We start from the raw sequence: 27596 nt of genomic DNA, 5'->3' as shown, positions 1-27596 counted from the left end.
GAAAACTGAACAAGTTGCTGATGAGTTTTTTTCTGTCTATGGATAAAATCAGTTATGCAAAGTCAATATGTGTTCGCCGACCTGTTCTTTATCTACTCCTTAGGACTCTAAGCTTTTGGGGCGTAGAATCAATCGAGTGTAGAAGAGACAGTGAGGGGCGCATGGGTAGATCAGTTAAAAGTTTTGGGGTCGGAGACTGGCGGCAAGAATAGAGGCGTTGAACCGGAGGGTGTGATAAAACCAGTGTAAGGATACGTTAAAATAACTCAATATTCAGTGCAACCTCAAATTATCTTTGGCTTCTTAACTAAATACAGGGTGACTTTAATTCTTATCTTTATTTAAAATTCATAATATCAGTAATACACTCTAGGCTAGTACTATAGAGCATGTTACAATGTTTGCCACGGAAGAAAACCAGGCCCCATGACATAACGCCGTCCTAAACTTTCCAAGAAGTAATAACTAACTTGCTGCGTTACACTCTGTACAAGTTTCCGGCTCCAGATAGTTACCTACTGACGGCATACCAATACCCAGAATTCTGATATTGGCATGGAACACTACCAATCATTGGCAGGCTCGTTGGGAGGTAGAGGGGGAAGGGCCTTCTTTGGTAATGGGAATCTCTGAGACCAGCATCCATCGTGAGTTCTATACCATTCCATATCGGCGCGCCCCTTGATCGGCTCCATGTGAGGTTCGCGGCGGGGCTTCTCAAGTTCATCCTCCACACAGTCAATGATGATCTCCTTTGCATCTTGCTCGTCTGAAGGCTGCCTTCTCTTAACACAGGTTGCCACAGGTTTAGCACCATGCCTTTCGTACGGCATATCTGGAGGATCTGGGAAATCTGGGTTTAGAGAATTGATGAAGGTTCCAATCCGTTCGCGAAGGGTAAATGGATTCTTTTCGAAAAAACTGTCCAACAGGCGAGGAAGAGGAGCAGGCGACTCCAACGCCTCCGCCATTTCCTGCTCATTCTTAAGACTCGTTGTAGTATTATCTTGATTGTACTATAAATATAATAAATAATTTAGTATGCCATTATGTATTGAGGGGTTCTTCAATACCCACGTTGTCTCTAATCTGAGCAGATGTAGGGTATTTGCTCACTGAACAAGACTTTGGTGGCGGAAAGCGCCGCACAGACTGTTTGTAATATTTAAAAATTGTTCAAGTTTAAAGGTATGATTAAAAACCTCGTAACATACCTTTCTAGTCGGGTCATCCGTGTCTTTGTCACAGTCTGTAGTGTATTCAGATGCAATCGCATTAATCTGGATGATATAGTAATTAGTCACGATCGGGATACGAGAGGTATACAGAGCCTTACTTCGAGGAATGGGACATGGTCTTGATTTTTTGTTGGCACACCCCAATGCTTAATGGTGCCATCGAAACCTCTTCCCTTTTCTATCGGCTCACCGCAAAAGTCTAACTTCGGCATCTTTTTACCAGTAGGATTAGGGGGCTGCGGTGGCACATCACGCCAAGGAAGGATATCTGGAAACATGGGAGGTAGTGAAGATTTTTGTTGTTGCGCTTTCCGCGGAGAATTTTTTGGCCGGCGTTTCTTGTGAGATGGCTCATTATAGTACTGGTATTGAGGCCCACTGAAGCGCTTTGCGGCGGCGCGTTCCTTCGCTGCCTCATAGTCACGATCGACACCTTGAGGTCTGTATGCAATGGCAGCTTGATATTCTGACATGGTCATGTGTCCACTACGAGCCGACGCAGGACCTTTTTTAGGCTTTGGCTGAATAGAGCACGAATATTAGTTTTATATATGAGAAGCAGGGTTGATATTACTCACCTTCCAATTAATCCATCCGTTTGTAGAATTAGGTCGAGTAGATGGATCTGGCTCACAAGCTGCCCAGTTTGGCGGTATCCCATAATTATCACCTGATTCAAATGTTTTTTGTTGATTGTCCCTTCCCGTAGGAACCTTGGCCATAAAAGCCGAAACTTGAGATTTGGTCTCTACCTTAACAGATCTAGGAGATGAGGCATATTCTGCCGCTGCTGTCGCTCTTTTGGCATCTAATTCGGCTTGTCTGGCCTCCTTGGCCGCACTGGCGGATGTGGGTTGCGGATATTTTGACGAGATTCCAGCAAACATTGTCTCAACATGAGCGTTATAGAGTTCGCAATATGTGCGTTGCCTCTCAGCTCCTGACAATGCTGAACTAGACTTTGTGCTTGTATCGTGTACCTTGTGAACGCTCTGGGTAGGAGTTTCGGCTCTCTTCTTGACGACCTCCGCTTCTGCTTTCTTAGGTTTAATAATGTCTTGGCTATCGACACTCTTCAAATCGTTCGTGCGGCTGTTGACTAAAGGAGTCTTGTTTCCCACCATAGTATTTAGACTCTTGACCGGCGGACGCATATGTATTGGAATGAAGGGTTTGACCGGAGTACCATTCGGGTTGAACTATAGCCACCAAAGATCACAATTAGAGACGGTACAGTAATCAATCCCTTTTTGAGCAAGGCACTTACAATTGGCTGAGCAAAGGGCTTTCCGTCCACAAATGAAAACGAGAATGCCATTCCGCCAGAGGCAGTTGTCCAGCCTGATTCAGAAATTTCTCCATTACTTTCATGCTCGCTCTTGTCTTCCAACACATCCTGTTGCCCATAGTCCTTCAATTTCGTCCCAAAAGGATGCAAACTCTCCTCGGGAGCCTTTTTAACAGCTAACTGACATGCGGGCTCCATTTCACCGTTTGATGTTACCGGAAGATTTGTAGCAGTTACGGACGTGTTAAATGCAGGAGGAGCAGGCGCGGAAGAAGCGCAGGTAGCATGCGCTATAGAGGTAGTGGAGGGAGGATATGCGGAAGTGCTAGAAGTGGGGAGAGCTTGAGGAATACCACACCCATCTCTTACACTACTGCCCGACTGGCCCATGGTACAGGTTTCTGGGTTCTCAGAACTGATCACCCTGTGAAAAAGAGGGGACTGAGATTGTGCCCTCTGGGAAGGAAGTTGGGGCTGGACCATGACTGTGTTCGAGGGAAAGGATGATTGAGCTCGAAGCCACCATATCGGAGGGTCATCGTTATTTCCCTCGGCAGTTATTGCATCGCTAGTTTCTTCATCTAGGGAACTTTTGTCACTAGTTGGGTACTTAGTCCTGTCGAAAAAAAACGTCTTCGTTGGAGCTTTTTGAGTAAAGGCCCGACTTGGGTTGAGTCTGCGATAGCTACATGTCGGAGGATGCAACATTACGTCGAAAGATGTGTACAGAGGGCGCGATGGATGTATGAAGCACAATAAACTTGACACAAACAAAGATGAAGTGGCCAGGTGGTAAGAGGATGAATTGTGGTTTTGGTGGGATGGAGTGTGTTGACGAGGTGTATTGACGAGGCGTGTTGATGAGGTGTGGTGGATGTTGGCGGGGTGGGGTGGATATCAGCGGGTGGGTGTCGGCGGGATGGGGTGTGAATGGCGGACCAATGCGTTTTATTGCCCAGCTCCCTTCCTTAGTGTATGTGGAAAAAAAATGAGTTTGTGTCCCCCACAACAACTGGTACCCCTCGAAAAAAAATACATTACATTTATCTATCCTCTTACTCAACATAAACCTTTCAGATCGGATATTAATTCCTACTACAAGTCGTCATTTAAACTGCGAGTGCATCATGATGATGCACTCGCAATCCTATTCGTTTGTTTGCACTTGCAGAAGGAATCCAACCGTCAGTAAGAGGCCTCGAGGAATAGATGCGCCGCACAAAGCTACTTCTAAAAGAATTAGCAGAGATCATTCAACGTTCCTTAACTTTCTGTTAGTAACCACGATAGACATCTCTACCCTAAAACTAACTGGAACTGAGCTACGCCTGGCAAAGCTCTGAATACATGATAATTATGGTGAGTTAAATGAAGCTTGTCCCCAGCCGCTAGTTATGACTTTAACACATGAAGATTTAAATGGCGCTCGAAGTCGGGCTCTTATAAGACGCTACGTGGCTTTCCATCCCCTCTCCTCGACGCACGATAATGACTCAGATAGAGCAAGCGGTGTCTGAATTTTTTGTCACGGCTTAACCCTGAAGTGATATTCGGGCGTATACTGCATTGACCAGTAATGGCTCTATAGCCAGGCTGTGACTATCAATTAATGAATTAAACAAAAAAAAAGCTATGCCCATCATACAGTATCACTCGATTTGAATATTAATATAGAGACATGGCAACCTATTGGAAGTGCAGTAGAAGGATTTGAACAGTAACTATGCCGCCTCTCTTGAAATCAAACATGCGATAACTATATTCAGGCAGAGAGAGTATTCACCTTATTCTCATCTATAACTGTGTATAGAGGTCACACGGTTCTGTGATCAGAAATTAGGACTGAGTACGAGGTCAAAAGAGACAAGCCTTTTAAACCATACCCGACGAAGCAGGATATCCAAGGTTCCCATTTAGGCATCTCTTACGGCAAGCGACCTGCTAAGGCTTAGATTAGATGCGTGGGGCTGTTGTATTCCGTTGCCGTCTGTAGGAGTTTCCGTTTCAGTGTGGTGCGCTGGGTCACGTCGACGGCATTATTTATTACCGGTGCTGTGGGTAAGTCTTCTGACAGGATTCGTATAGCTCATATTGATAAGCTCTGTGGACCATATTTGGATGATGGAAAGTTTTTCTCTTTTTCTTTATTCAGATGGAGACACATGTTTGGATCAAGGTGAGACTTTTTACTTGATGCATTCTCATTTTACTGTCTATTACCGGAGAATAGGTGTCTGATTACACTTTAGAACTTCACGCTAGCTACATTTATATATCGATGTATCATCACTCGCTCGCCAGAAAGACACAAAACACACTAACAGGTACACTAACACTCTTCACGCCCACTCCTCACCAGCTCTGTCTCGCTATATCTTCCATCCGACCCACCGACTGGCGTCCGGATCACACTCGACTTTGCCGAAATCGCCTCTTTTGATCTCCCTAAGCTCGAACTTGTCTGATAATGACTAGCATTCTTTCTATCTCTTGTTTTTCTGAGATACGCTCTGAGTGCAGGTAAGCAGACAACTAGCTGGCCCATAGTAATCTCGACACACGCCCACAGCTCATACGTATGTACAATGGGCGCATTCGGGTCCTTGCGTATCTTAGGGTAGATGTCGACGAAGCGAGCGATCGCAGCAATGATGGAGAGTGATCCAATGAAGAATACGACTACAAGACCAGCGAGTTGACGTCTGCCGAGTTGGAGGGTATGGAGGACGGAAAGTGGGAGGATGAGAATGAAGATGTCGGTGAAGATGTTGAGGAAACTCCAGAGTGGCAAGGTGGTGGTATTGCCAGTGGCGTTGCAGGTTCCATCCCTACGGAAATAGGATTAGAGAGGTTTGAGAATACGATGAGGAGATACCTACCAGTTTGTGAAGATTGGACGACACCAGGAGCTGTGAAGAAATATCACAAAGACATATGTTCCTGCGGTGAACGCGGTGACGAAGAAAAGGTATTTCCTCAAGTATGGAGATAGGTTTGGGAACAGGTGGTAGTAATAGATCACGCATGCTCCTTTCGATAACCACATCGCCGAAAATACTAGATATCCACAGATAAAAGAAAGCTAACACCATGATATTAGTACAGAACAATAAATATATAGGCTATTGGAAGCGTGGAATACCAAGGAAGCTATTTTATTCTCCTCGGGAGTAATCACTCTCGTTCTCCCCATCAGTTCCAAATTATACTTCCACGCATCCGTTGAAATTGCAGCAATGCCGATTATGAAAGATGCCACGAGAAGCGAGTCAGAAATAATAATAGAAGGGGTTTTGAGACTTTGGCGGCGATTCATCCACAGGCGGAGCACCATAAAGACGAACACCAGTAGGTTAAGAGACCATGTGAGGGCTAAAAGGCCTTCAACGGAGATGGGTACATCAAGCTTTTTGGTATCAGACATGATTTGTTGGAAGAGTAGTACTATTGCGTGCTTGTGGGGATGATTCGAAAGGAAGGCGAGATTTGACGGAAAGATATAGAGCTTTTTGCCAATCTATGCCACTTACCCACCGCTCAAGCATATAGAGTATTTCTTTTTATTAATTTTCCTCTCACCCACCTTTCCGAATGTTTTCAGCTTCTAGATCATGCGAATAACTATTAACAAGCAGGCAAATACTTTTCTGGGTCTATGCATAGCTCCATGCGCTTGAGTGGGGGGAATGCATAAGGTTTTGGCATGCGCAGTCAGACAGTATACCAGAAGGCAAGTTTGAAAACCATACCCCACTCTACTCCAAACACTATTGAAAGCAAGGGGCCAAAGTGTGAGGTTTGTTATCGGTCTTGGTCCATTCAAGTTGATGCAAAGACCAACCGGCGAGAGCTCCAGAATCCGTCCAATCACTCAATTAGTGATGGTTATCGATTGTCAGACGCCAAAATCGGCGCATGTTCACCTTTCAAAAATAGTTTGCAGGGTTACTATGATAGTAGAAACCTTAAAATTTAAATTTAAGATCGTCAGTCATGAAAGATATAAGATCTAGATTAGCGCTGAGCATAAAGCAAACTGTGCCCCACACCATGATGACGCCTATCGTATCGTGTGTGCTAGCAGCATCAATTTTTTTGTATGTGCATGTACTTGTGCACCAGCACTACAAGCATCAATTGTTCAATATTTGAATGAGGGCTGTGGTAATTGCCTCACGCCTGCATTTAATATCGAGGATATCATGGATACTAATGCAGAATGATTGCATATTGTTACACCAGAAATGTTTCGATTCGAGCACCAAGATAATGTACGTACTCGGCTCCAAAGGAAACTCTGTCTATATACCATAACCGCGAGGCTACATAATACGGTTGATCCCTAGAAAGTCGATTCGGCCACGTACCAGTTTGCTTGACTCTCAACGACGGATTTTTGTATAATGAGTCTTAACAATATAAGCTTAACAAAGCCTAGGCCAGTTGACAAGTTAATTACGATCCGAATAAATTAACCCTGTGGATATCAATGCGCCTGTATGCCCTTAGCCTCTCATCATATGCTGCCTTCCGGGTGTTGCTGTTTTCTTTACCACGGCGAATCCCTACTCTTCAGCTTTTAATAGAAAGTTGACAAGGCTGAGATGTTTTCAATGCGATCGAATCTTTGTGTCACCCTTCTCTGATGTTGTCGAAAGAAACTTGCTGCTCCTCGCTTACTTATGCTTACTTATAACCCGCATTGCGACTCTCATGTCATGTCAGCGGGGTGGGTTACATGAACTTTATATCAATGTCCTTTTTTCTCTTTTCGAATCGAGGGTCAGGGTAATTAAATTATCCGAAGCTTGATTAGATTGCCAAGTCTCGCCTGAAGTGCTTCGATATGATTCGTTTAGAGCTTAATGATCTTCGAAATCATTGGCTCATGATCATCCTATTAAGAGTTTGATCTACGAGTATGGTAGGGTCGGCAGATGCTTCCCCCGCGATTGGGGACCACTGCAAACATTTATTTATAGGACTATACATGCATACAGGTATTAATCTGGGGCTTTCTCTTAAGGATAATGAAATCTTGTATGAAGATAACGTACGAGTGCGTGTAGAAAGTTCGGGAGAACATGTAGGAACATATAACTACGTGAAAAATTGATGTTGCACGCATATATTAAAGTAGTTGAACACCGGTTTCTAGAAGTACATGCAGTCGTAATACCGCCTTCTTGCTTTAGAAAGAGCGAGGCTACTTGGTTGGCGAGTTGAGGCCTAGGTTTCTTGGTGGCTATTTATTTATATGGAAGCCTCGAACTAGATGAATTATAGCCTTGCAATGGAAACCATCCCGTGGATATTCTGAAGGTGTTCAAACCTGAAGCCTTTCACCACATCAATTCTGTAAAACAAGACTAGAGCACATAACGCTTCCCTATTCGATAGCTGCAGTGGAGAATGAATAAGGCTTATAAACATGATACCTATATATATATCCAGTTGCTAATAGTGAAGCGCCAGTTTTTTTTTGGAATCTTTAGAAGATGTTGTTGTGTTGTTTTGGTCATTTGAAGTATGAGAGTTGTAAGCAGCTAGACTGCCAGGTGAGTGGATCTGTAGACACCCTCTGGGGGGGGGGTCTACAGACCACATTTGAACGCCTACAAACTTTCAGAAATATCCACGGGATGGCTTTCAATGCAAGGCTATAATTTATCTTCGACTCGATATCTGATAAAAGGATTTGGAATATGCAAGCGCGTGCAGAGGCCAAAAGGGAAGCCCAATATTATTTAGATGCTACTACTCAACCATGACATGAATCGAAATTGTTACTTGTGCTTGTAGACTGCCTAACCCAGTCGCGGTCAAATAAGGCTTCATTTCCCAAGCTCATCAGCAATAAATGTTATTAGTTTTCTTGATCCTAGAGTTTCTCCTTCAAATTTAGAACAGTTAAAGGCTGACCCGGAGCTTGTATCAGTTATCATGCTCCATTGTTCATCAGAAGACGCATGACTACATGAGGATCCACTCTTCTATCGCTCCCCAATCGACTGCCTTACTGTTCATCGCTTTTCCCCCGGAGCAGATTGTATATGAAGGTCTTTCATTCCTGTACATGTGTGCTACTAGGTTTTTCTCAGTTTTTTCCAGTTCGATCAGGTGTCACGAAGTCATAAACGAAGTTGACAACAAGGATATCTTTGCACTCAGCAACTTTGCAAGAGGTCGGTTTTGTGACTGCTTTTTATATGCCGGTGTTGGTTGCGAAGAACCTGACCCAATTGGCCAATAGGCCGGATTATCATATGGTTGCCCGAATTTGTCTTATTGTGGGTTGCAGGGCCAATGGCCGTGCGTCCTCCTTGCTATCATACGTCAAGATACCACTCGACGTGTACGTGTATGTACCATAGACGTCTTCCCCCCTCCCCCGGAACACCTTCCAAAGGCTCTTTGTTTTTGATTCCGGTTTGAGAGTCCCTTCTATAACCTGCGGGAATTTCTCTAGACACGCATAGGTATAATTCTAGGCAAGGGTCAGATAGCTATAGTGGAAACCAAACACATGGTGTTTGGAGCGGTTTCTGACTTTTTGATACGCGTGGCAATGGTTGAGGATATCCCGATCCATTCGAAGCACCCGCGTCACGTCAACCCACAGATCTGTCTAACAAAGTAGATGGCCCAACTCGTTTGCTTTTATAGCCATCGTTGTTGATCGACGCTCGCCCTTAGTAAGTGCATTCTTGTAGCATCAAATACATGTTGTGGCTGGTTGTTTCGCTGGAACATGTTTAATTTAGAGGTCGTGAAGTGCAACGTTTTAAATTGCTCCTAGAGTAGCAGTGTCAATGATAGCTACTGGCCTTGTTCCACTGCGTCCTGCATGTCGATCGTGAACCCCAGCCCCGCCCCAAGACCCACGTGCACAGACGGGTGCCTGCATACACATCGTCAACATCACTTCAACCCTTTAAAGCCACCTCTTCCTCTACAACCCACCCTACGTGGTCTGATTCTTGCGCAACGAGATAGAGACTTAAGTTGATGTGTATTCACATATGAATTCCCTGGGTACATACAAGGCAGCGAAATCATCATGCGGAAAGATAGCAGAACCCTTTCGTCGATTTACGTTACTCTCTATGGTAAGTAAGCAGATGTCCCTTCATGCATATATCAGGTGCATGGCTAACCCGTAGTGATCACGGATTTTAGATATTGGCACCATATTCTCTCAAATTATGTTTCACCAATCAATGATGGATTCATAAAGATTTTTATATTATTCAACATAAAAAGGAATAAAAAATACATGTGACCCTCACTTTTAGAAATAATTACAATAACACCATAATAATAATGTAAAAACCCCCACATGTTCTTTGCTAGCACCCACCCCCCAACATCCCTCCTGTCCACCCAAGAGGCACAATCCCCTCCTTCCCTCCCCTCGCACTCTCTGGCCTCTTTCCCCAATCATCAATGTCCTTTGCCCCCATTCCCCAAAAGTCCTGTAGTCCCTTACCCCATCTCTCTGTTGCCTCCCGAATTTGATTTTCATTGATGGCAGCAAAGCAGAATCGCATCCTCTCGGCAGACTTTCCTTCGCGGATCTCCGCGTTTGGCGCAAATGTCCAGCCCGGACATGGCATCGACATTTGCGTTTCGGCAATATATGTCCACAGATTCGTCATCATATCGAGCTTGCTGTGGCCGAGGGTTGATGTATACTCGGTGTAGGCTGGATGTGACTCGATGAGGACTCGCACCCAGATGAACATGCCTCCGTCGGGGGATTCGAATTCATATACACGGGTCTTCTTCACGACGATAGAGTCCCCTTCGATAAAATGGAGAACCGCGTTGGAGTGCTTCTCTAACGCTTCGCGCATCATTACCATGCGCTCCTCATAAAGGCGTCGGAGATTCTCGAGCCACTTGATCCACCCATCCATACCCCATGTGCTTAACAGCTCAAAGACCATTGCCTGGGAGAACCCGGACGGTGCTTGAGTTGATGCCTCGCTGATGCGCGTGATGCGTTCAACAAATGCCGGCTGCGCGGTGATCCAACCGAGCCTACAGCCAGGGGCGACTGTCTTGGAGAAGGTATCGAGACGGATGACACGACCACTTTTATCAATGGTGATGTAGCTGGGTGTCATCGCCTCCATGAAGGAGTATTTACCATCTGGGCCCTTGAAAGGGGCAGAAGATGGGGGGTGCGAGGAGCTGGTATACTGGAGATACCAGTACGGATCGTCTTCGATGATGATGATATCGTATTTCTCGCAAAGCTTATAGATGTCCTTGCGTCTTTGGAGGGAAAGGGTACCACCGGTAGGGTTCTGGCCGACTGTAACGGTGTACATCATGTGTGGTCGCTTGCCCTGCTCCCATTCGTTCCAGTTTTCCAGGACATCACGAAGACCGCCCTTTCCACGAGCAAGCATGCCTTGGGAGTCGACTGCTACAGGAATTATACCAACACCGAGTGGCTCGGCAGTCTGCAGGCCGCCAGGGTAGGTGTATTCCTCGACGAGCATGTTGTCGCCTCTCTCTGCTAGTAGTGAGAGGGCCTTGCTGAGACCATCCGTGTTCCCGCATGTCAGGACAATCTCTGGACTCGCGTATGGGATTTTGCCCCCATGAAGATGATTTAGCGCGAAATCCTTGATGAAATCTGTGAGTGGCGCAAGGCCATTGGCAAGGCTGTATTGCAGGGCAGTGGCAATATCGAGACGGGTGTGCCCAAGGGAGAATTTGGGTATTGAGAAGTGTTCCGTTTTTGAAACTTCGGATAGTTCTGTGGGTGCTGGTTTGGAGGAGAAGAGGGAGAAGATGGAACTTGAGGGTTTTGGTGGCAGCGAATGGTACTTCGCTGCTGACTCGGCAATGAAGCGGGTTGGGGGTGCAATCTTAGCTTCAAGTGTATCGAAAGGGAAATACTCGGGGTATGGAAGACCTAAGCAACAACCATTAGCAGGCGTGAAGATACTCGCTTGGAGCAAGGAGACATACCTCCAGCAAGATTTGTCATGCCGGGAGTATTGAAGTACTTGTATAAGTTCTTCATGGCATTTGAGTTTCGCGAGCGACTGGTAGCGTTAAAGTGGTGTGATAGGTCCATAGGCGCGTTTTCGGGGACAGATTCTGAGGTCGACATAGTAGTGGTGGCTGAAGCCATTGCGAAGAGGCGTGAGTGAGCCATTGTGGTATTTATGCTTTCTTCCTTTATTTGAGATTCTTTCTAGCTTCTGGGTGGGCTGTTATGAGTTATTATAACAAACGGCAGCAACCGTGGAAGAGTGGGAGGAGAGCGTATGAAGAGGGAGAGAGGTGGGACAAGTCAGAGCAGGTAAGGTACCCTTGGTACATACATGTACCTGGAGTACTTCACCTCCTCTAGGCCCTAGTTACATAAGGACTGGTGATGATTGCCTTGGAGGGCAGCCAAGAGATAACAACGGGGAGCGTCGCATGGAACGACCCCCTCCACGGGCTTGTGCAGGATTTGTCATACCGTCCGGGGTCGGGTGAACGCGAGTGTCCGGCCGAACCCTGGGAGTGCAACCGTGGCGTGCAGAGAGCAGCTTTGACTTCTCGCTACTGGATTGGATGGTTAGCCGGTTTCCGATCTGTGGGACAGATGGAACATAAGCCGCACCTTGATGGGATGTGTCCATTTCTACTCTCGAGTATCTCTCGGGGATCTACGAATACTTGTGATCTTGAATACCGCAGAGTACATGTACTATGATGTATTTCTGCAGCTGTGCCCCGGATAAACATACGACCGGCTTGGTTAATTGCAGATTATCACAGCTGTTGATCTCTGTTGAAGTGAATCGCGTTAGTTTAATATGGCAAAATAGTACTGTCCGGTAATCATTGCGAGTTGTTGGACCACACCGAGTATTCTAGGTACCAAGGTCACCTTTCACAACTGCAATCGGGCATCAGATTCCCAATCTAGAAGAAGTGGTGCGGTAGCCTCGGTGCATAAGAGCGTGAGGGGTCGAGCGGGTAAGTAAAGATCCAATGTCAGGCATCATGTTGGAGTCAGTGTAACTGGTACCGGTCTTACGTGCGGCCCAGCTTCCACCAGCTGCAGGTCGATCAAACAAACCTCAGACGGATGACACGCTCTCTACATCTGTGAGACAACTCCACCAGTGCACTAGCCACAAAGCCACCTCGTCATGATATTCTATATAAACCGCTCAATTCACTAAGCGTGAGTTGATCATGACTTCTAGTTCTACGTACAAATCTGCGGGGAAAGGTTGGTACGCTACGTCACAAACATGATTTTTCCTTTTTGCGTTAATCTTGCTGTCACGTGGCCTGAATCAACCTTACTAGCTGTCAATCTAGATATATACATTTATCTCTTCTACAAATTTAGGCATTCCTACATGATTGTTTCTCGTATTATTACAATAGGTGAATTCCTTCGTCAAGCAACCATGAGCAACAAAAAATAATAACCGCTATTAGACGTCTTGAGGAATATGATGGCTGGGACCCGCTGACCACTGAACTTAACATGATTCTAGCGATATATGTTTGCAGCTTTAGGGCAAATCTTATTCTCACACTCCTATGCTATATAAGGCGTCATCTCCTTAACTCTACTCCCTCAGAGCCGCATGCCCCCTGCCACTACGGAGCGGGCTTCCGAACGGCCGCCGGATTCGTGGCTTGTGAGTGAAATTAGTACTGTTCCACTGTTGAATTCACGTCAAATCAATACCCCTAATTGAACTGTGCTTTGAGTAACCCTAGTTTACTCAAGGACTGAGTCGCACTTACCCCTCCTCTTGGATAATACTGTCCAAAACACAAGGCGAAAGTTATGAGAGTGATGGGCAGTTACTAATAGCTACCGGATATATACGTTTACTCTACATACAGAGATATTTATACCACATAGTCGCAAACGTATATCTATACAGAGAGATATGAGAGCGTAGGAAATTGCAATTCAGCTACTTTCCAACTTTCGGAGTAATAATGAAGAATCACTCGGCTGAGTGGTCATATACATTTCTGCTGAAAGGTTAATTATGGGCCCGGATACTGATCCTGTTTTACAAATATGAGCAGGAGACGTACCTAAACCACCATTTCATACCCGCATCATCTGGGTACTTCCTACAGAAGGAATTGGCGGCTACAACAGGATATGTGACAGTATCATGGTATGAACGCTCCGATTTCACTGATATCGTCAGCTCTAGGTAGGCTGACGTTTTTTGATTTTTTATCCTCCAAGATGTTTCCCCCCCATGGAACTCCAAAATCCATGCTGTTATGGATCCGTCCTCATAGGGAGGCTTGTCGAAACCACCATGACATCCCAACCTTCCTCCTGTAAGTCGATTTTCTATAATCCATAATAGGTCCTTGTCTTTCTCCTTTGTTTCGGTGCTAGAATGAGCAGAGAACCGGTAAAGCTTCCACTGAGTTGCCCACCTCTCGCGATACATTGGAAGTCTCAATCCGCTGTCGAACTCCGGACTCTTGACAAGTACGGGATGCGAAGTGATATATGTTTGGCTTAGGATCCTGTCTTCAAGGACATTCCCAATTTCGAACCAACCGGCTGGAAATCTGGTGTTTGGCGCTATGAACTCCCAGCTTAGGGTTTTGTTGTACTCGAGGGGTGAGTTGCAGTTGACGAAAGTGACGATATATACAGTGCTGTTATAATTATTTCCTTTAATTTTAAACTCCATGTTATATTCGTAAGGTTCCCAGACGTCATTTAACTTACAACGGCGTGGATTCGAATTCAACAGTTAGATACCGATTGCCAAAACAACCTTCATAATTCGTTTGATATAGCTTCGCCGATAGTACCCTTTACTTAAGGTCTTAGTAGATACAAAGAAGGAATAGATCTGTAAAAGAATATTCACCGACCCCGTATCTCTATATTTTTCTTGCCCCTCTACTTGCAAACTCCACTGTTCCTGCTTCTCACCAAAAGTCTGGGATAGCGATGGATCGCCTCTATCCATCGATAAACACCTATTACTAGCCGTGTTTGTGATCTGATATATAGGGTCGGTATCAAAATTATCGCATTCCGGGCAGCGCTCTATCCACCAAATCTGCTGCTCATAATATCTACTTTCGTCGCGAGCCTTAAGTGTGATAGAATTCTCTGGATTGCCCGCATCGTTTTCTGCATGGAGCACCATCCCGGATTCTCGGTTGTAGATAAGATAGGCGCCTGTGGGGAGAATCGGGGGCATTTTTGTTCGCGAGTGTAAACTGTCGAGCTCGATGGTCCGGGTGTGAGGTTCACAGATCTAGAGTAACTAGAGTACGTACTTCGCGGGTAGGGGTAAGTGAGAAGACACCTGGCGGTGGAGGCGGTGCAAATGGCTGTGAGAACAGCGCCGAGACTTGTGCCTAATTTTTCGAATAATATATTCAATACATTGTAGGCCCGCCTTTAGCATCAATCACGGCCTGTAACCTCTCTGGCATACTTTTGACTAATCTATCTAAAGTATCCCCCGTAATACTATTCCAAACAACTTTAAGAGCATTTCTCATCAACTCTAAATCCTCAATCCTACCCCATGTCTCTCCTAGTTCACATTCCATAATACTCCAAACCATCTCAATCAGATTTAAATCTGGCGATTGAGGTGGCCAATCTATCTTATCTACTTCATTCCTCTCCCGATAAGAATTAGAAAATCCTTTATGACCAGGCGCATTATCTTCTACTACACGTACCCAACCATAAGTCTCACAACATTGATGCCAAAAAGGTATAAGATGAGGTTCTAAAACATAGTTTATGTACCTAGTAGAGTCCAGTGAGACGTTTGAAGGTACAAAAACTAGTTCTGACCTTGTTAACCCACAAAACGCACCCCAAACCATAATTCCTTTACGGCCTGATTTTTCTCTAGTATCTAAACAATCTGGATGACCTACTTCTTTTGAATTCCTAATAACGAGAGACCTATGGTGGAATCCGACTGTTGAAAACCATGATTCATCACACCAAAGCACCCGAACCCAGTCGTCATAGGTCCAATCTAGATGTTGTTGGCACCATTCTACACGGCGTATTGCATTGTATGGGCGTATGCCAAACTTCTGTCTAGGGATGCGTTTGTGATAGCCCATCGATGACAATGTACTCCGAATGAGGTCTCCAGAGCAACTGTAGCCCACATAGTCATGGATTTGATCCCATGACAGACGTCGCGTAACCCGATTTTGCGTAACGAACTGAAGCAGCCGCTCTTTTTCTTGAAGGTCAAATAGTGGCGGGCGCCCGGTACGCTTTCTGTCTGAAAGTGTACCATTAATCTTTACTCGGCGATAGATCCCTTGACACAATCTACGGTCCAATCCTAACTTATATTGGTTTAGATTCAAATCCTATACCGGGAATAGAATAGTACTAGTACTTACCTCCCTACCAATAGCGGTCCATGACATCTGTGGTTTAGAATGGTCCCGCAGCGTAACTACCTGTAACCGCTGGTCTCTTGTAGTTTCCTTCCGCTTGCGTTCTGGCTCATCTTCCCGGGTACCCTTTTTCTTCATGGTTGACTGACCCGTACTGTGGATAACTTGAACTGTGATAGCCTGACCCACCCCGAAGAAAACTCTGATGCCAACCGAGTCTCGGCGGCCTTGGCAAGCCTCTTGCACCGCCTCCACAGCCAGGTGTCTTCTCACTTACCCCTACCCGCGAAGTACATGTACTAGATAATAATTCAGGCAGCCTGCCCACCTGGATGAGGTTTCGAAACGGCCCGCTGTCAAGCTCTGCCAAGCGGTGGCCTCCATCTCTCATTGGCTGTCAAGCATTGACAGGGATCCCCCAAAAGAGGACTTAACCCAAAATGACATACCAATATTCATAACGGACCCCTCCTCGCCATCAACGCCTCTAGCTCTTCGATCGACATCAGCGGGAAAAGATGAGCAATGAGAGATTCCAAGCGAGCTAGGAGCCAGCGGACATTGATTCAGAGGCATGTCAAAGTATCGGCAGGACTTGCACCCTCATGGTATGAACTGAAGGTCAATAGTGCTAGCTGCAGCATTCTCAAGTGAGAAGGGCGCATCTTTGAGATCCTGCTATGTGCCAATAGTTCCTGGGAATGGCGCCGCTGCCGATATCATGATGGTTTCCTATGCAGAATCCTCGGGGGTCGTGTGATAGCTACAATAGATTACTTTATACTGGTGGGGTTCCCGTTCAGAGGCTGGGTGAGGGGCCGAGTATGTGGTTTTCCCCGCCTCGCGCTGAGAGAGATCTACTCTACGAAACGGCATCTCCTCGTCTATTCCCGGTAATCACAATATATTAGGCTCACAATGGTGCCGTGATTGACAAAGATCTAACGTTAAGTAGCATACACCACTACATACTTCTTTGGGTTAGCTTTTTTGCGTGAGCCACAAATCGCCACAACACCAATCCTGAAAGCAGCGGAGATAGCACTGTTGGTGGGTTAGGGTTACGAGAGTCAATGATATTTATTGCACTGCATGTATGAAATTGAAGAGGAAGTATATTAACAAACCAACGAAAACCCCTGAGGAAATTCGAAATTACTCAGTAAACGATAGAGATATCCGAATACAATAATTTTATTATAAAACTAAAGAACAGTGAAATCCATAGTTAACAATCTTATTATAGCTCAAAATCAATAAAATAAATAACCATCTGGCTATATCGTATCCTGTAGCCATCCCATCATAATCTCGACATAGCATGAACACCCTATGCCCTTTCCTCAAGTTGCACATATAGGTTCTCGTGTACCAACAGTCCGATATTCCTAATTTTCATTTTCTCTGGCTCCACAATCGTCGGTTTAAACGTGCGGAAAAACTCAAACGTCATTTTCCACAGTTCCAGATATGCAATATTCTTCCCGAGACACACTCTCGAGCCCGAGCCAAAATGGATATCATGGCGCTCCATTTCTCGCACCTTGCCCTCACCTCTCAACCACCGCTGCGGATTGTACACATCCGCATCCTCGCCATACACCTTGGGGTCCCGCTGACAGACGCGGGAGTTGACGGTCATCTTCGTGGACTCGGGGATATAGCGGCCATCGGAAAGCGTGAGGCCGCCCTTAGACGGGTGTCGAGGTATGACGGAGGGTGTGGCAGGAGAGAAGCGCATGGATTCTTTGATGCAGGCGGTGAGGTAAGGGAGGGTGAGGGCATCGTCGTAAGAGATCACCGAGAAGGGTGGGCGTGTGGCAATATAGGCATCGATCTCAGAGATGAGCGTTTCGTAGCAGCCAGGTGTGTGGAGGAGATTGAGGAGGATCCCGCGGAGGGTGGCGGCGGTAGTATCGGAGCCAGCAAACATGACCACGAGAAGCTCGGCTTTGATTTCATTGAGGGTAAGGGGCGCGGCGGTGTTCTGGGTATCCAGGAGGCTATGTAATTGTTATTAGTATGATCGTTTCTCCCTCCATTTTTTTGGTGCGATGGGTTTTGAAGCTTACTGCTGCATCAAATCTACTCGTTTCCCGGTATGGAGCCCCTTTGATTGTTCATTGAGTCTCTCTGTAAGAAGCATGTCCCGCTCTTCAAGTAACCGCCCAATTCCTGTCTCTTTGCCCATAGCTGGTGTGAAATATTTCACTATGAACGGGTGTCGTATTGCTGTTTTGATCCAATCGGATCTGGCAAGGGTAATCAGGACCTTTAAGCCGTTGTGTGCTGAGGAAATGAGATTATGCACGTCTGAGTTGGAGGCCATGAACCCGAATGGCTTGCCAAACGCTACTTCGCTGATCACTGTGCTGCCGTATAAGCATATACACAATTAACTACCAACTACTTGCTTACCAGAAAAGAACCAGAAAACGCAAGCGACGGAAACAGGTATCATTTGTATGAGAGAACGGCGCCACTCCACACAAATTACCCTATCCCTGAGCAACTGCATTTTCTGGTTCTTTTGCTGGTAAGCAAGTGCAGTACTCCCCCCATAATCGGTGCCTACTGAATTAATCTTGGGCCAAGGTTACTAACAATCATATGCAAAATATCTACCGTTCTGTCAGTACAACACTCTACTATATATGCGTATTACGCATCGAATCAGAGGTAGGTCTTACTGTGTCCACCTCGCGAAATCCAGTTTCCTCCCTACACCTACATATTTCTCCCTCACCCTGCTCTTGAACTCCATAATTCTCGCATCCACTATATCCTCCACCTGTTTCGCCGCCATCATGCTATACATGCCCGCAACCTTCTTGCGACGATCCGAATGCTCCTTATGCTCGATCAACCCCGCTGTACCCGGTACCTGTCCGGGCAGGTTTATGCGGTTAAACTCGGTCTTGTTTGCGTAGCGATTGTATATGACGGGCACCATGGCCGCCTCCGCGAATTGAAGCACATCAGACTGGTATCGCACTATCGGTCCGTACTTCTGGTGCAGGCGTGCCAAGATCTCATGTTCTTTGCCAGTGGAGCTCGCCCATATCGAATAAAGGGGACCGGTGCTGGCTAAAAATGGTCCTGGAAAGCAGGATAGGGGGTGAAAGTAGCGATTACGGATGCCGACGGCAATGAGAAAGAGGAAGGGTGATATTAGGAGAACGAGTCCCAAGTTGGGAGTTAATATTGCGTCCATGTTTATGGCGAGTAGCGGAATGCGTATGGAGATGTTGGTTGTGGGTCCTTACGGGTTTATGTATTAATTTACTAACACTCTGGACTCTCACGATATCTGCAGTGCTGGATTGGGCCTCGTATTAGGCCTCGTATTAGGCCTCGTATTAGGCCTCGTATCGGAGATTTCGAAATGCACTTGGGCCACAAATTAACCCTGCCTGGAGATTAACTCCCCAGTTATAGGCAAGCAAACAAATGTCTTACTTCTAAGTAATCAAGGCCAACGCGCGTACATGTTCAGATGCAGAACTCCACGCTCAATAATTGGGTTCACTCTCTGGCCCATCAAGTTCTACGGAATTCTTGCAGCCACGTATGTTTATATGTAACGGAAGCGCAAGGATAGCTATAGATGTTGTAGTTATCATGATGTATGTTCCTCATTGAGCATTCATGTGAAGGTCTTCTCGGTATGTAAGTATTTTTGTCCAATGGCCTCTCAGCTACTCGCAATTTCACAGCGTTTCCGGACGCAACTGCTATTGCATACACAGAAAAAAGCCGCCAAGGCTATCTTTTGTATGGCATGCAATAGTGATCGCGTCCGGAAACGTCAAAAAACTACGAGTAGTTGATGCGGGTATCAAGCCACTCAAGCGAAAAAAAAAAGCAAATGGTATGGGGGCCGTAAAGATTGCAGATCACCCGCCACAGTTCAAACCGACCGCGCAAGCAGTTACCTATAGCTAGATAATAAAGACTTTGCGTTGAGGGATCCGGATCCATTTTGAGGTGTGGTAGCGTTGTCATGCCAAGGCTCAATGGATCCGGATTCAAATTTGGATCCAGCGCGGGGACCTATTGATGTAATTAGATCTCACTGTCAACGAGGCGCGATATCTCAAGCAATATATCCTATTACGAAGATTTTTAGTGATTTAGAAAGCGGAGAAGTTGGGCTACAAAGCTAGATGGCCGACCTTGAAGAAATGTACCTAGAGTTTGCTGCTGATGTAGCTCAACTTGAGGTACTTGCCCGTGCTCTCAGATATGGTGCGGACAACACTAGGTGGCGTAGTCAAGAGCGGGAAGGAGGCGGATTGATTTAGAAACCTTAGAAGGGGACGCTTGGAAAACCTATTTCAGGTCGGATCCTAACTATACTCAATCGTTTCCGGTAAATTTATTCTAATATGTTTTGAAAGGTTTGACAAAGATGAAGTGCATCAGCTAGCATTTTGCATGCGGCTCCCAGAACAGATTCGGGCAGAGAATATGATAGTGGAAGACAAAATTACTGCTCTTTGTATGCTTCTGGCCGGTTTAGCATTGCCGAATTGGTTGGCCAACCTTTGCCTCAAGTTTGGATGGAAACCTGAGTGGATTTCAAGGATTGTTAAGGAATTACATCAGTTTATTCATGAGACATGGCGGCATCTACTTGTCTTTGATGCAGAGCGACTTACACCTCAACGCTTATCTGCATTTACAATAGCTATACGTGAGAGGAATGCTCCATTGGAGATCTGTTTTGGCTTCGTTGATGGTACTTTACGGGAGATCGCAAGACCCATACATGGGCAAGAGGCTGTTTATAATGGATGGAAACATATGCACTGTTTGAAGTATCAAGCAGTCATAATGCTCGATGGAATTACTATTCATTTATTTGGTCTTGTTGAAGGCTCAATTCACGATACAGCGGTATGGTCACAAAGCAGGTTATTAAACATCCTTGAGGTTCAGACCCATGATCCTAATGGAACCAGCCTACAACTCTATGGAAACTCAGCTTATGGCATTAACAAGCATTTGATAAAACCTTTTGGGAGTGCATATATCAATCAAGATCAACAGGACTAAAATAAAGCAATGTCAAAAGTCCAGATCATAGTTGAATGGTTCTTCAAGGAGGTGATACAGATGTTTCCCTTTCTGCATTTCCCAAACTCGCAGTGGGCTCTGCTATCACCAGTTGGTTTACAATATCCTGTCGCAGTGCTATTGCATAATACACATGTATGCCTTCACCATCCACAAATCGCGCAGTATATCCAGAGTCAACTCGCTCAACAGGACAATATACAACTCCCAGAGTTTTGAGATGGACAGGACGTATTTGTACTAGCAAATCCGCCAACCTTAGAAGAGTATTTTCATTACGATGGTGGATATGATAGTGAAGACGGATAAATCATATATTCATTTTTTGCTTTTATCATATCCGGCAGTTGTAAAAACATATTCATCGTTCCAAGCAAAGCATCAAATTTAGCATTGATATCTTTTTGTGTCTCATGTATTTCCTTCTCTCGCTCAGCCTTCTCCTTATCTCTTGCCTCTCGCTCCTCAATTGCTTTACTAAAAGCTTCTGACCGCTCCTGCAACCCTCCCAAAACAACCTTTAACTCCTTTGCAAGTTGATTTTTTGGGGCGCGTGTTCTTTTTCTGAGGCTGGAGCTTTCTTGGCCAATGTCTTCAGCTCGTACTAAAACTTCCATCAAGTCTCTTTTCCGAACCTGACCTGCTTTCCTTTCTCTTTCAACTTTACAATTTTATCTCGTACCTGTTACCTGATTTCATTATTATTTGAAACAGAATCAAATAATAATATAATATAATCCATATTCCTCATGTGCTCGTTAACCTCTTCCACCTCACCTGTCTTCTGCTTAGACTGAGTAGTCTCCTTCCGATGCCACTCCACAAGCAAGTCCGTTCTGTTTTTATAAGAAGCCCATGAATGGGTCATGTTAACCTGCTGCAAGTGATTCGACACTTCCCTCCAATGGTCCTCCTTACTCCCTGCCTTGTTTAAAATAAGGTCATCGGCTAATACTTGTTTAGCTAGAGCTCTGTCTTCCCAAGCGAGCCATGATATCCCTCTTTTCCCTACAGGCTCTCCTGTTGCCTTCCTAGTGCTACCAGAATCTGCAACTGATTAGGCAACATTACTGCTAGCAGATTCACCCTCATAGTTGAGAATCGTACCCAGACTACATATTGTCTCGGTGATGTTTTATTCCGCTGTTTCGTTCCGTGAATTGTTACGTTTAAAAGATGTTTCATTTCCGTATTCTGTTTCTTCACTATCATATAATTAGTATATTTTGTAGACAGAAGAATAAAGACTGACTTATATACACCTTCAAGTTGTCTTTTTTCTCTATCATATCCTGCTCCGTTCGAAGGATGTTTCGTTTCGCAGGATAACCTATTAAACAATTAGAACTATATACTTATGTGGATGATTACCAAACATACCAATTATACATCTGAATTCTGATGGTTGATGGTTGGTAGTTGATGGTTCATCAAGTGATAGTTTGTGAAGTGATGGTTCGTGAAGGAGTAGCTGAGTGATGATTCGTGAAGGAGTAGCTGGGTGATGGTTCTTGAGGGAGCAACTGGATGATGGTTCGTGACATCACACTACAACCCATCCATCTGACAACCACTACCCATTCAGCGTAAAGTCAATTGTCAATCGGCTCCAAACCCTATCTTCTTGGCGACAGGCTTGTTGGATGCATCCAGCGCAAAGTCTCTAATGTAAAGTGACTCACCACGTCTTATGGAGCGGTAAATGTATCAAAAGTAATTTTACCAACGGTAGTAAATTATTTACCACCGATGGTATAAGCACTGAATTTCAGTCATTGTATCTGCACGCTATCCTACATTAGTACATTTCCACCGGTATAAACACTGAGTTTCGGTCTTTATGCTGCGCTATATTAAATAAGTAAATATTCAATCATTAATGCCAAAACTTATGAAAATTTCCTACTGGTAGTGAAATACCACCACCGATGGTGAGATTCCCCACTGGTGGATATATTGGCATTATATGGCCCCTTTTGGCCAAAAGGCCTGTGCTTTTATCATAAAAATTCGCATTATAGGTTATAAATACAGGTATTATTTTCACTACCGTTGGTAAAATTACTTTTGACACATTTACGGTTTGCCAGTATTAATCATTAATCGCTGATGACATCGGCAACTACCATTCCAGCAGCGAGTAAATTAATCTTCTTTATATATTTATCAAATCATATTCACCTGAAGCTGGTAGGGATATCAAGTTTATCCATTTAAACCTACACAATCGAGAGTTTCCCCAGATACTCTAAGTAGAACAGAGATACGGTAGATATCTACCGGGCCTCCCCAGCTACTCCAAGCTTTGCAAAGCGAACCTGAGATCCGACCGGTACAGTAACCTTAAGGCTGATCCCGCAGTTAGGAAACCCGGGAGTACACCGCCTACCTACACTTCCTTTTCTAACAACCCGCATTCTGGGCTCGAGAATCGCGCATCGCGCCCACGGGTGCTAGATCGAAGTTCTCTTTTCTTCATAATGCCGCAGCAATCTCTTCCCGCTCGTCATTGTTAATCCCAGGCTTCGACATTATCCACTAGGGAATAGATCTCCAAACGGGCGGCGCCAAACTTAAGTAATCAGATGCCCACTCGCGTATCTGGCTAGTCCGTGGGGGTTAGGCAGCAGGAGAAAGGAGACAGCATATGCAGGGTTTTGTAATCGGGTAAGTGTTATAAGAAAGACCCGTAGGGACTTCTGCGGGGGTTCTGGTTCAGTTGTAGATTGTGAGGGTTGTGAGGGTTGTTAGTGCGTGTGATCGGGTGTGATGCGATGTATTGGATCACAGCTCCTCACTCGTTCAACCATTTCTATCACAAGACAACCATCTCTCTAGCTAATTTAAGCATATATTTAGCCATTTCACATTCTCATAAAAATTTGACCTGCTCCAAAGAGGCTTTGCCAATGTCAATCTCAAGTTGATGGTTGAGCGTAAAATGCCAACAGAAGATACATATCCGCGATGCAGACAAAACCGGTGATAGGATATGATATTCATACTTTGGCCAAACGCGTGGTATCCTGGTTTAGTTTAGAGGGTATGTGAGAATCTGTGATGAAGAAATCATCTTAACCCTCTGGCGAGAGATGAATACCTCTCAGGGTTGCTTAGCTTCGTCATATAAGCTTTTCATTCCTCAGGACCTTCCCCTTCATGTGAGACCTGTAAAATCAGTGGTTCTGGCTCCCGTCTCATGACCACCTGTTGACAAATTACGGCCCCGATAACATAGCTCAAGAGAGAGTGTGGGCGAAGAAATCCTCCCTATTTTTACACCCTGCATGATCGATCGCGACCGCTTGTACGCTGATGCGGCATTGTACAGTACTGATTAACGTTGAGCAACAAGTAGTCCCAGCCAGCCAAAGTATCTATTGAACCTTGTGCGCAGTCATTTAAATTCTTTAATACCGCTATGGTGGTGGCCTTTCAGGAGATTTTATTACCACAGTGCTAAGTGAAACAACCTCCCAAGGCCAGATACCCCAATCCTCGAGCCCTGTAACTCATTAGGTTTCTTGGCCTCATGGAGAAATAAAGGAGTTCTAATCTTTTGGGGGCCTTGATAGGTACATGCAGCTGTTCATACGACATGTATCTCTTCCAAGGTTTCCGCAAGGCCTATATAAATTCGCGGTTAGATTTTCTCTCGGGAGCCCGGGAGTGTGTTCGCCCTGTCGAGAAAGATGTGGAAGGGTGATAAACTTCCTTACAATGTCACCGAATCCGATTGCACGCTCTCGGACTTGCAATCGTATACGTAACGATAGATCCAGACTTAGGGGTAGTAACTACATGTACATGAGGTAGCATTATAAGGAAAGATTTTTAGGGTGTTTATGCGAGGTGCCATGAGACATGTTGGGTAACACGGGATAGGTTTATAGGATGCCATTTCCAGAGTACCCATGGAATATACTTTTGTATCTCACGGACTTTGTGCTACACTAATTGTTTTGTGTCACCAGGTTTATATATTGGAAATTGAATTTGGTAGAGAAAGCACAGCATTAATTTTTGTATTTAGCTAGCTAGCTAGATTTGCTGGTATTCAGATATAGCCCGTTTAATGGATACGGGAAACTAGGGAGCGGCCCCACAACCACCAGGCATCACCGGAAAAAACATTACAAACAACGGAGTGGAAAATCTTCTCCGGCAGTCCTCACATTTCCATTGTGGCCACTTCCCCACCAGCGCTATTGCCCCACAGCCCGACTTTTAACCTCTCCTGCACCACAACTTTCCATCCATCTGCGCCCGGGACCTCATCACCAGCTCTGCCCAGCACCCGCAGCACCGTCTCCAGGACTTCCAGCTTCCTTGTAGCCACCACAAAAGCGGTGCTCATGGGATCCCTCGCTCCAGAAAACCTCTGCGGCGGGGTAATCAGGAACGCCATCACACCTGGCGCGTTTACGACTGCTTTGGCCCCCCAGTACGTGCCCGTAGAGTCCTGTGCGACTAATAATTTCTCGATAAAGTTCATGCATGCCAGAACAACATCTCTAAGGGCCAATGTAGACACATAGCTATTGATCTTTTGCCACATATCTGCGTGGGTGGCATAATAGTTATCATATACCTCACTGCTGTTACCCTGCTTTGTGATTACAGCTGTCAAAGCATCAATGTAGGCCGTTTGGGGCGGCGACAGCGGGATCATCGCCACAACCTTTTTTCCAGCATCCGTCACCAGCACAGAAGGAGGCATTGCCATCAGAATATCCATAGAAGGCGTATGCGGATGCTGGGGGGTGTCTTTCAGCGTCTGCTCAATACGCTCCAGTGTCACCTCAACGAGCGTCTTTGCGGGCGGCGGTGGGCCAGTACCCAATGACATGCGCCGCCGTTTTGGGTTCCGTCCGTCGGGGATCTTGGGGGCTGGAGAGTCAAGGAGCTGCGTCGGGTGTAGACGGGCATAGGTCGCGAGGTATTCGGCTGCTTTGGATTCGAGAAGTTGTTGGTCGATTATATCATCTGAGTATGCTGCAGGGGCAATGTAGCGGCCTGTGGTAGCACTGTGGAGGCCAGAGGTCTCGAGATAGTCGAGTGCCTTTGTCGACTGTAGCAACAACGTGTAAAAATCGAGGAGCACCATGTGCATCATGACATCGCCGTCAGCATCTACGGCCCAGCGCGTGGCAAACTCTAGTAGTCCTCCACAAGCTTCCTCTGACGCCGCGTACTTATTGTCAATCGCTGGGAATGCTGAGGTTGATACACCGCTGAAATCGAGTGCTGCCATCCGCGCGACTACTTGTAGGAGCCTCCCCTGCGCTTCCGTCTTTTTCCCCTCTGGAAGCTCCTCTCCTTTCCATGAGCACAGCCGGAAAAATGTCTCATACACACCCTCATCCTCGCAAATCCTCCGCCATAGTAAGCCAACACCTAGATCCGCCGCTAACAACCTCACAAGAACATCTGCCGCCCTGGATGCAACACCTGTGTCAGAATCGCAAAGCAGCACCTCGACGAGCTTCTGTACGACGTCCGACCAGCTTGCGACGATCCCAACCTCAGATGGGGCCGCTGCCGCCTTCTCTAGAATCGAGAGACCGAGTACGCGTACTGCTGGGGAAGCCGCTGAGAGCAGTTGAAGGGTTTGGGGTTGGGAGGCGAAGGCCAAAAGCTCAGTGAAGGTTGTCGTGGTGAGGAGGTGCTGCAGGAGCGTGGTTATGGGTGTGGGATCTTCATTCACAACTGCGAGGGCTTTTGCGAGGAGTGGTACAAGAGTACCAGTGAGGTGAGTTGTGGGCTGCTCTGTTGGACTTGTTAGTAGTGCGCGCGGAGAGGTAAGGTGGAGAGGAGCTTAAGGCGAACCGGGCAGTTGAGCGGTGAAAGTTTCCAGGAGGCGGACGTTAAGTGTACTTGTCGAGGGATTACTGAGGACCTCGGTGAGATGTTCATTGAGCTCAGTAAAGGTAGGCGGGGTAGCCATTCTGCTTCGTTATTTGTGATTCTTCGTTGTTTGCTTGCTTGTTAAAGTTGATCTAGAATCGGTCGTGGGAGCTCACGGGAGAAGGTGGGGCTTTCAGATTAGTCAGCCCCCACATGCTGGAGTGCTAACCAAGTTTGAGAAAATAGTACTAACTATTGTTGCAGAAAATTAGCTCCAGAGAACATAATCCATCCTCCTTCTCTAGATCTGTCATTTCGTCCCTAGAAAGCGCATAACCCGCCCCTTTCTATACAATATTACCATTATTATTATCAGTTGAACTATAATTCATGATTCGTCACTCGACTGGTTGATATCGAAAGTGATTAGAGTCCCGTTTGATTTGAAAGCCGTCCGAAACCGTTCTAGGTAAGGACCCGTTCTAAGAAATGAGTTGTGTTTGACAGGCCATTTTGCGGATCCATATAACAACGTTGACTCTATGAAAGCAGAGTTTTAAAACTCTCTGGCTGAAACAATCCCAACTCCCAACCCCGCCGTTATCATCAACCCTCAGTTGCCATCAACCTTATTTATTACTTCTATTAGCCGCAACATTTCTACCCCCAAAGGGAGGTCAAGTAATATGTTGTTCTCTACAAGGACCGGATCCGAAATAGACCCTAAATGATAAACA

The 27596-nt window shown here is 45.7% G+C and overlaps 6 protein-coding genes across 6 annotated transcripts; all 6 read right to left on the bottom strand.

Annotated features, from left to right (window-relative positions):
- Positions 1 to 563: 563 nt before the first annotated feature.
- Positions 564 to 3234, bottom strand: H6S33_006508 (uncharacterized protein; the record flags this gene model as incomplete). The annotated part of the gene is made up of 6 exons (XM_044837865.1): positions 564 to 1016; positions 1078 to 1152; positions 1215 to 1280; positions 1337 to 1759; positions 1817 to 2437; positions 2506 to 3234. 6 exons carry the CDS (start codon positions 3232 to 3234, stop codon positions 564 to 566), a joined length of 2367 nt encoding a protein of 788 aa, XP_044690035.1.
- A 1621-nt stretch (positions 3235 to 4855) lies between these two features.
- Positions 4856 to 5950, bottom strand: H6S33_006507 (uncharacterized protein; the record flags this gene model as incomplete). Its single annotated transcript, XM_044837864.1, has 3 exons — positions 4856 to 5354; positions 5406 to 5608; positions 5669 to 5950. 3 exons carry the CDS (start codon positions 5948 to 5950, stop codon positions 4856 to 4858), a joined length of 984 nt encoding a protein of 327 aa, XP_044690034.1.
- A 3925-nt stretch (positions 5951 to 9875) lies between these two features.
- On the bottom strand, positions 9876 to 11701 carry H6S33_006506 (uncharacterized protein; the record flags this gene model as incomplete). The annotated part of the gene is made up of 2 exons (XM_044837863.1): positions 9876 to 11455; positions 11512 to 11701. 2 exons carry the CDS (start codon positions 11699 to 11701, stop codon positions 9876 to 9878), a joined length of 1770 nt encoding a protein of 589 aa, XP_044690033.1.
- A 4132-nt stretch (positions 11702 to 15833) lies between these two features.
- Positions 15834 to 16071, bottom strand: H6S33_006505 (uncharacterized protein; the record flags this gene model as incomplete). Its single annotated transcript, XM_044837862.1, has 2 exons — positions 15834 to 15875; positions 15937 to 16071. The coding sequence occupies 2 exons, from the start codon at positions 16069 to 16071 to the stop codon at positions 15834 to 15836; spliced, it is 177 nt and encodes a 58-aa protein (XP_044690032.1).
- A 1192-nt stretch (positions 16072 to 17263) lies between these two features.
- On the bottom strand, positions 17264 to 19147 carry H6S33_006504 (uncharacterized protein; the record flags this gene model as incomplete). The annotated part of the gene is made up of 4 exons (XM_044837861.1): positions 17264 to 17936; positions 18006 to 18300; positions 18538 to 18554; positions 18624 to 19147. The coding sequence occupies 4 exons, from the start codon at positions 19145 to 19147 to the stop codon at positions 17264 to 17266; spliced, it is 1509 nt and encodes a 502-aa protein (XP_044690031.1).
- Positions 19148 to 25183: 6036 nt separating this feature from the next.
- H6S33_006503 (uncharacterized protein) lies at positions 25184 to 26959 on the bottom strand (the record flags this gene model as incomplete). Its single annotated transcript, XM_044837860.1, has 2 exons — positions 25184 to 26781; positions 26842 to 26959. 2 exons carry the CDS (start codon positions 26957 to 26959, stop codon positions 25184 to 25186), a joined length of 1716 nt encoding a protein of 571 aa, XP_044690030.1.
- Between the last annotated feature and the right edge of the window lie 637 nt (positions 26960 to 27596).

The sequence above is a fragment of the Morchella sextelata genome, assembly GCF_020137385.1.
Source record: "Morchella sextelata strain SCLS chromosome Unknown scls_20, whole genome shotgun sequence".
Classification (NCBI taxonomy): domain Eukaryota; kingdom Fungi; phylum Ascomycota; class Pezizomycetes; order Pezizales; family Morchellaceae; genus Morchella; species Morchella sextelata.
The sequence above is the reverse complement of the archived record's forward strand: the minus strand, read 5'-3'. Positions and strand labels throughout refer to the sequence as shown.